The sequence below is a fragment of the Caloenas nicobarica genome, chromosome 2 (genome assembly GCF_036013445.1).
Source record: "Caloenas nicobarica isolate bCalNic1 chromosome 2, bCalNic1.hap1, whole genome shotgun sequence".
NCBI classification, from domain to species: domain Eukaryota; kingdom Metazoa; phylum Chordata; class Aves; order Columbiformes; family Columbidae; genus Caloenas; species Caloenas nicobarica.
Window position 1 is genome coordinate 146,486,881 of NC_088246.1, and position 8,600 is coordinate 146,495,480.

The 8,600-nt window shown below is 50.5% G+C and overlaps 1 protein-coding gene across 2 annotated transcripts; it reads right to left on the minus strand.

The window, feature by feature from the left end:
• Positions 1-882: 882 nt before the first annotated feature.
• TMEM74 (transmembrane protein 74) lies at positions 883-7,219 on the minus strand. Of its 2 annotated transcripts, none has more exons than XM_065628713.1 (2): positions 7,115-7,219; positions 883-6,029 (listed from the first exon to the last, which is right to left on the minus strand). In XM_065628713.1, exon 2 carries the CDS (start codon positions 5,869-5,871, stop codon positions 4,921-4,923), a length of 951 nt encoding a protein of 316 aa, XP_065484785.1. In that variant the 5' UTR covers positions 5,872-6,029; positions 7,115-7,219; the 3' UTR covers positions 883-4,920. The 2 variants fall into 2 exon arrangements, with proteins under 2 accessions (XP_065484785.1, XP_065484784.1); XM_065628712.1 differs by having other exon boundaries at positions 883-6,077.
• Positions 7,220-8,600: the final 1,381 nt, after the last annotated feature.

Genomic DNA, 8,600 nt, shown 5'->3' on the forward strand with positions numbered 1-8,600 from the left:
CATTTGGGAGGGAGCAGAGGTTGTCAAAGGTGGTTAAGGTGCTTAACTGACATGCACTGAGGATCTGGGAGAAATAAAAACCACAAGCCGCGGCAAACCATGGCTCCCTGGAGCTGGCCCATTGCTGCCCTGCTCCGGCACGGCCACGGCATGCTGGTGTCCCTTCTGGAAGGGGGAGGTAAAACTGCCACCAAAGCGTCCATATCAGGCACAAAGCCCTCCAGGAGCACCACTCTTGCTTCTCTCCGCATTGCCTGCCACCATCGGTGCTTTCTGGGGGCCCCGTGCCCACCCATTGTCACTGCAGCCGGTGCTGCACCAGCTGCTGTGCTGCTCCCGCCACGGCCAAGCCAGGCTGGGGTGAGGACGTGGCACTGAAGCCGTCATGCACACGGTTATGGTGGACAGGGGCTTGACACCCACCCGCTGCCACAGCGCTGCCCTGGCTGCCAGCCCTGGCTGGTCGCCCCCTCCTCCTTTTCTCTTAATTTTTTGGCTATGCAGTTAGGTGGGCCTCCAGCATAGCAGAGTTTTAAAGCCTGCATTGCCTGGCAGTTTCTGACTGGGAAGGATCGGCCGGCAGGGACACGGTCGCTGGGTGCGCTGGGGACAAAGCTCGCTGTGCCGGCACAGCCGGATCCAGAGCCACCTCTCGCTGGGCAGCCATGCTGCCCGCCTGGGCCCTGCCATGGCTCCCGGCGGACAGGGACAAGGGGCTGTGCAGCAACGAGCAAAGACAACCATGACAACAGCACTCAGCTTTATAGACTTTTATTTTTTAATCTGTACAGAACGCTGTTGCTATTATAATAAGGCATCAAATGCACTATTGAAAAGCTCACGATGGACTGTGATGTTTTGCCCTGTCGCGGGTCAAAAAGGAGTTTTACAAGATTAAACGGGTTGCTCTCCCAGTCGGTAAACTTTATATTCATTACAGACAGATTTTTAAAAGAATTACAAAGATTAGAAAACTGTAAACATATCAAAACCAGCAACAACCCAGTGTAGCTTCCTAGGAGAGCGTCTCAGAGACTTCAGCTGCGGGGCCGGCGTTGGTCTGGCACTGAGAAGGCAAAGCTGCTGTGCCGGGGAGCTGCGCTGGGTGCCCGCCTGGCAACGGGCTCCTCGCCCGTGGGAGTCCCCAGCAGGTGCCAGGCAGCTCCCAAATGGCCAGCCTCGGCCACGAACGCCTGATTGAGAAAAAGAAACTGAGAAAAAGGGGTCACTGGGAGCTGTTTGAAGAGCGGGGAGCCAGCCACAGGGTAGTGCGGGCACCCCCGTCCCGGCCGCGGGTCCCTGGTCCCTCCAGCAGGAAGGCGGAGGCCAGGGCAGGGCCCAGCCCGCGGACATGTCGTGAGGTAGAAAATGGGTAAGTGTCACGTTTCACTGTTAGGGTCGGTCAGAAATAAACTGACTGATGGCACAAATCCCGATATGTTCCCGGGGTAATCCGGGGGGCACCTAAAACCTGCCTGGTACGCCCCCAATTTAGATCCCCAGAGAAGAAAGCTCTCCAATGATCCATGCAAAATCTTTAGCCTGGGCAACAACAACAACAAAAATTTTCCTCACACTTGTACCCTTTAAGCATTTACATTTTGAGCACAGGAAATCAAACCATAAGGGTGCACGAGAGGGCAATTTCCCTTGGCCTCAGCCTTTGGTACTGCCTCGTGCGAAGTGAACGACGTGAAGGCTCGTCCACCCGGCAGCGGGCTAATACATTCGTTTTCCACCATCGGATACCAAATACTAAGTGTTTTGGTCTCTGTCACACCACACAGCATGAGAACCTGAGAGTCCAGAGGTTTTATATTGCACCACCAACCCACACAGTCCTATAATTTGTAAAGGTATCTTGTTGGGTGATCAGCGAAATGTCCTGAGAGTTTTTATCTGCCAGACTCCTGCACTGTGAAAGCCTTCGCCTCCTTTGGAGCACACACTAACATCACAATAAAGAAACTGTGTTAGTCCTGTTACTTAAATTTTCTTACTCCTCACACTTCTGTACTGTATATTTAGCTTATTAGGATGACTTACATTTCCTTAAAATGCTTAGGGAAAATCTGAGCGTTCATTTAAGTATTGCGGGCTCATGATCTGTGACAGGCATTTTACGAAGCGTCAGAAAACTTCTCACTTGATAATAACATACTGACAGTCGAGGGAACGTTCCCTTTTCTAGTGCTAATAATCAGCATTAAGGCATGCCACAGTTCCTACAATAAATCTGTGATCCTTACAGCTTTAGCTGTCATCTTTCTGCAACAATGGAATGTACTCCAATTTTATGCACATGTATCATTAAAAAATAAAAACGATGCCTCTCAAAACCACCAGTCAGAGCTTCTGTTGCTCAGGTGAGTACAGCGATTCCTGTCAGGGGCCCAGGCTGGTGAAGAGGTTTCTCCCCCTGCGACATCCATCCCCTGCCCCACACCAGCTCGCTGCCCCTGGCTCAGCACCGTCTGCCCTCCCACCTGCCATGGCTTTCCCTGGACCTCTGGAGCCCACGGCCAGCCCCCTCCCTTCCTCAGGGCTGGAAGGGGGGCAACGCTGTCCCAATACCCCACCTCCAGACAGGTGGCAGGCCCTGCAGTCAGTGTCCTCATACCCGCCAGCAGGCAAAGGCCAGCCAAAGAGAAGCCTTCCTCCTCCATGTCCTATTTCCTTCCTCACTCCCACCGATCACAACAGGCTGAAGGCTTCTCCTTACATCTGGAAGCTATTCCATTTATTTACCCTAGAAATTTAATCCTGAATTCCCGATGACACATCCAGAGGCATGTAAGCTCTCCATAGATGACTGTGGAGATGCTGGCCACTGCTGAGCTCCTGCCCACAAACACACTTCGTATCATGACATAAACAGGCAAAACCATCTACTAGGCAGCAGCACTGCCTAATAAGGCTGCTCATTTAATTACCACATAACACTGAAGTAAAGCAACGGTTAGAGCAGATCACACGTGAAGCAGCATCTCTTTTGCAGGGCCAGCGTTAAAGCCTGGGTACCACATCACACTATTTACAGTGACCAAAGGCATGACCCTGAGCGGTGCAGCTCCTTGGGCCCTCCGTCGAAGGCACCAGCACCCACAGCCAGCAAGCAGGAGGGCCGGAACTCAGTAAGTGCCAGATTCAGGTGCTGCACATGTCTCCTGAGATGAACAGCCAGAGAAGAAGGAAGAGGGAATGAGGAACCAGGTGGCAAAATAGTGTTCAGTCTCCCCATGTGAGGACGCAACATTTCCACCTGCCACTTGTTATTCTGAACGTTGTGCTGTCACATGCTCCTGGGTGAACGGGGCATAAAGGAGATCCTCTCCTCCCTTCCCAAGAGAATTCTTCTCAGGTATGTCACAGCAGGAAAAAAGTATCATTTAAAAAAGATTTGATATTCCTGATACTTGAGACTTAACTCACAACTGACAAGGCTGTGACAGTGAATTGCAAGCATCTACTAAGACTCTGCAGCCAGGAGCTGTACTGAGGTCTTCACTCATGTTTAGCTTTGGCAGGGACACAAATATATGTATTAACATACATGTATGTTAACAGGACATATATATATCTCTATTAACCACTGTTCAGTAAAAACTGGCAGTGGTGCATACAACAATCTTTCTCGGTTTTCCCAGCACTGCAATAACACAACTTCAATGCTCCACAGAAACTGGCTGATAATAAAGTAAATAGCATCACTGGTACCAGGTTTTGGTTACCGTGTCACAGAACTGTCATGAATAACAGCATGTACCCTTGATCATCCCCTGTGTTAAGTCAGTACCACATCAGCCAGTTCAACTGCCTGATATTTAACCTTTTTAATTCCTGGCAATTTATTTTTTACAAATAAATTTGGTTTTATTGAATGAGCCCCAGAATGTTTCTTCCTGACCTTTCCTTGCTGACAGCCTAGTGACATAAAACTGAAGTTTCAAAAGGACTAGTAAGGTGCAGACAGCCCAAGTACAAGTAAAGCCCTGCAGCCAAGTTTAAATTTCTTCTGGCATCTGTACTGAAGGAGAAGTGTTCAGTCTCGGCATCCCCACACTTTTTTACTCTTTGGGTCTTTTGAGACTCCAAACAAGAGGTCAGTTAATTCAAGTTATGGCAGTTTTCATACAGAGACATCTGTCCACCAGGAACTAAACTTCTTTTATATGGGCCACTGTAGCTATCAGAAGCTAATGACTATCAATCATTGCTAACCTGAACTGAAACGGAGCCACTGACCTCAAGCTGAAAGAGTCTTTTGTCTCCTACCAATACCATGAGCCATATGGTTCCCTGCCCTTTGCCTCTTATTTTATATTTTAAATAATCACCACTAATTGTACAACTGTTTGAAAATATAGGAGATTTGTGGCAAGTCATGACCAAGTGGTATTATTTTCCCTTAGTTCTCACTCAATAGAAGAGAAGGGATCAACTTAAAGGACAAAAAAGCATTTCTCCCAACTAAATATTAGCCCTGCTCTTTGATTATTGGTCCTGCTTTTTAACAGTCGACAAAGTAGACTGTTAATAATCCTGCAGGCTGCAATAATTAACAGCTTCCAAAGTGTCAAGGTCATTGCTTTTCTTTAAGGGAGTAATAAGAAAATTATACAGGCAAGACACCAATGGAATGTTTTATATTAGGATAAAGGAGTATCTGAGGAACCTACTTATCACAAATCTCTTTTATTCAGTGGTTTTCATTATTTTATATCAGTTGCGTTTTCTCTGGCACATTTTCCCTTTACAACAAGTGCTCGTATACTGCAAACGTTCGATTATAGAGCTTAAGAAAACAACATTCTTGTCAGACAAATAAACTGCATCACCAGCTATCTTTAGCCACTTCTGTTTACTTTAATGAAATGTATTTTCCTGTGGAAATACTGTCTTAAAAAAATCGTGACCACGCTAATTATCTATGGCAAGCACATCTTCTTCAACTAACGACAGCTCGAGCATATTATCGTTTGCACCAGACTTCATTCTGAAGTTGAAAGACCCATAAAGCTTTGCAGACTCCTTGGAGGACGCAAACCTGCTCCTCCGGTACAGCTCCCCCTTCCACATGGACATCATCAGCAGGCTGGAGAGCACCACTCCCCCCAGGGTTAAGAGACACAGCCCGGCGATAACGCAGCGGTCCAAGTGAGCCCCAATCCTGGCGCTCTCGTTCTCCAGCCTCTCCATCTCCCGGGCAGCCACGCTGTTGGGATCCACAGTCACGTCTCTGGGTACCACGTAGGAAATGATCACCAGCAAAATGCCACTAACCAGGAACAAAATGGCACTAATGAACCCATAGTCCACAGATTTCCCGGCCGCCACATCTGAGGCAGCATCATCCTCCTCAGAGACCAGGGAAGGAGAATCGTGCACCCACTCAGGTGGCAGCTGCCTGCAAGGATGCTGCTGCAGAGGGGCATCCTGGCAGCGGCCACCTGTAGGACTTGGGGGACTTGCATGCTCCACGTTTACATTTTCATCCACATAGGTGAACGACGTCTCGAGTTCCTGGGCACAGCAGCAGGGTTTCTTCTTCCCTCCGTCCTCTTCTCCAGGCAAGTGCTCAGGTGGGTGGCAGGGCTGGGGGATGCCAGGGGGTGCAAGGTGCTCCTGAGGCATGGTGCCTGGGGGGGAGGGCTGGCGTGCTGAGGGAGGCTCAGCCACATGGCCCCTCTGCAAGGGCTTGCAGTGCCTTTCGCAGTGCAGGGCTGCCATGGCAGCAGTTGCTCTGGGGTCCACTTCACCCCCCTCATGCTGCTGCTCATAGGGAGGGGAGGGCAGGCTCCAGCCAGCAGTGGAGCCCAGAGGTGCCTGCCTGCTCTCCTTGGCCAGGTAGAGAAGCTCCATGCAAGCCATTGATGTCGTCCCAGCGAGCCCCAACTCCTGGGCTACCGCATCCTTCAGTAAACGCTGCCTCTGACCCGCTGAAGAGGCTTCACGGTACCGGAGCTGCTGTATCCCGGAAATCTTCTACTCTTTCACCAGTGTTTTGTTAGGGACATGGCTTGTGTCAGCTGTTAAATGATTAAACAAATCCTCTCTGACATTCATTTCTTTTCAGTCTGCAAATGAAATAGCAGAGGGGGAAAAAACAACAACAAAACCAAACCTGACAACCTCATGATGATACATTAATAAACCAAACAGAAGATAACGCAAATGTAATACATCAGTCTTCCTCTCAGCTGTTCAAGGGGAGATGGCAAACATGATTGTTTTAACCACGCACTTAAAACTGCAATCCTCTTGCAGATCCAAAATCTATTAGGGAGTCTAATCAACCTTTGACACCAGCATCCAATTAAGGCAGTAAGTCATCCACAGAGCACAGGATAACCAGAATAACTGTGTAAAATGTCAGAGAAAAGAGATGTCTGCTCTTTTAGAAGCAAGTAACTCCCCCACCCCCTTCCAAATAAAGAATTTTAAACTCAGATTCACAGACTAATTAGAAAGAAGCACACAAATCCCATGTAGCTCAATAATCCAGGAGCTGTATTCTCTAGTGGAAATCTGATAATCCTATGGGAAAAGCAGTGCTTTCCTATAGCAGATCTCCAGTTTGATTAAGAGCTTTCGGAATGAAATTATGCCTCAAAGACTGATGACTCAAAGATGGATATTACTTCTCATCTGCAATTAATTCGTTATTACCCCCTTCCGTGCCCCATCCCCCCTCGATGCCGAATGCCCGGTGTCATTAGGCAAAGCCCGCAGCCCAATAAATGTGTTGCATGCGTAGAAAACACATGTGCGCCTATAGCATATACGTGATCGGTAACAGACACTGCTCACTCACGCTCTTCTCGGGACCTCAGCGGGAACCGGTCGCGCTAGGAAACGCGATCCCCGCCAGCGCGGGGAGTAGCTGGATCCACACGCAACTGTGTGACCCGAGTGACAGAGAGGTTGCAGGCGGGCAGGCACGCACAGACACACACGCACCGCCCGGCAGGCAGGGGCAGGCAGGAGGAGGCAGGAGCAGGCAGGAGCACGCCGCCGCCGCCGCCGCCTCCTCCTCCTCCTCCTCCTCCTCCCCGCGGGTCTCTCACCTGCCCGGCACAGCCCGCCCGCCGCCCTGCCCGCCCCGCACACCTACCTCGCTTCCGCGCCCGGGCTGCGCCCAGCGCCCCGGGACACAGCCGGGCGGCGGCGCCGAGCCCAGCCGAGCCCAGCCGGGCAGCGCCGCGGCGGCCGGGCGGGCGGGCTGTGCCGGCGGGCGGCGGCCGCGGCGGCACGCTGGGAGTTGTAGTCCGCGGGCGGCCGCGCCGCTGCGGCAGCGCAAGGAGCCGCCTGTCCCCGCCACCGCCCCCCGGAGCCTCCAGGCTGGGGGACTGGGGGGGCCGCTCCCGCTGGGGTCTCACTGCCAAGGTTCGAACCTTACCGATCAGTCCTCTCCGAGCGCCAGATTCCTGAGGTGGATTTGGAGAGGAGGTTGGATTTATCCAACCTGGAGCCTCGGGAGGTTGCTCTGCTGACGGTGTCTAGCTCGATCATCACCCGGGCCTTTTTTCCATAGCCATGAGAGCTCATGACTTACTCCATGCAAAGATAAAATCAGATTCTCAAGTGATCGCAGCATTTGCAGAGCTGAGACTTCAATAAATATACTCATTGCAGAAGATGTGCAGGAAAATCTCAGGATCTCACTCCACCTTGGCAGACTCTCCACACACTTTCTCTGACAGGCATAAATGACTCTTAAAAAAAAAAGACCGTTGCCAAAATATGTATTAAAATGAATGGCCAGTTGGTACAAACCTTCATGGACTCTTTTTGCCAGTGCTTTCTTTAAAGTGATAAACTTAGATATGAAAATAAATGGTCGAGGAGGAGGAACCAAAGACGAATCACAAATGGGTACTGTGCTGCTGGGGAGAAACCAGGTTCTGAGGAGGCAAAGGACATGGAAGGAGGAACCTCTGGTGTGGAGTTGAAATGAGGATGCTCATAGGAAGTAGAAGTGAGCAACACCTGCCTGCATGGTGGTCAGGCAGGAAAGCAGCGGGGAAAGAGGGAAAATGAGCTGGGAAGGATCCAAAGGAGGCAGAAGAGAGAAGGACATAATGTCTTAAGGAGTTTTCCTAGTGTCAGAGGACAAGGTGGCAGATGGTATTGCTAAGCTACTCTGGATCATCTTTGAAAGGTTTGTGGAGAACAGGAGAGGTGCCTGAGGACTGGAAGAAAGCAACCCTCCAGTCTTCAACAAGGGCAAAGAGGATGACCCAAGAAACTACAGGCCAGTCGGCCTCACCTCCATCCCTGGAAAGGTGATGGAACAACTTATTCTGGATGTCATCTCCAAGCATGTGGAGGAAATCAAGGTTAGCCTTCTATGATGGTATGACTGGCTGGGTAGATGAGGGGAGAGCAGTAGATATCGCCTACCTTGGCTTCAGGAAGGCTTTTGACACCATCTCTCACAACATCCTTGTAGGCAAGCTCAGGAAGTATGGGCTGGATGAATGCACGGTGGGATGGATCGAGAACTGACTGGATGGCAGAGCTCAGAGGGTTGTGATCAATGGTGCAGTCTGATTGGAGGCCGTAGTTAGTGGGGTTCCCCAAGGATCAGTACTAGGTCC

Coding starts and splice junctions, on each gene's coding strand:
- TMEM74 (XM_065628713.1), bottom strand. CDS start 5,871: ATGGCTTGCATGGAGCTTCTCTACCTGGCCAAGGAGAGCAGGCAGGCA.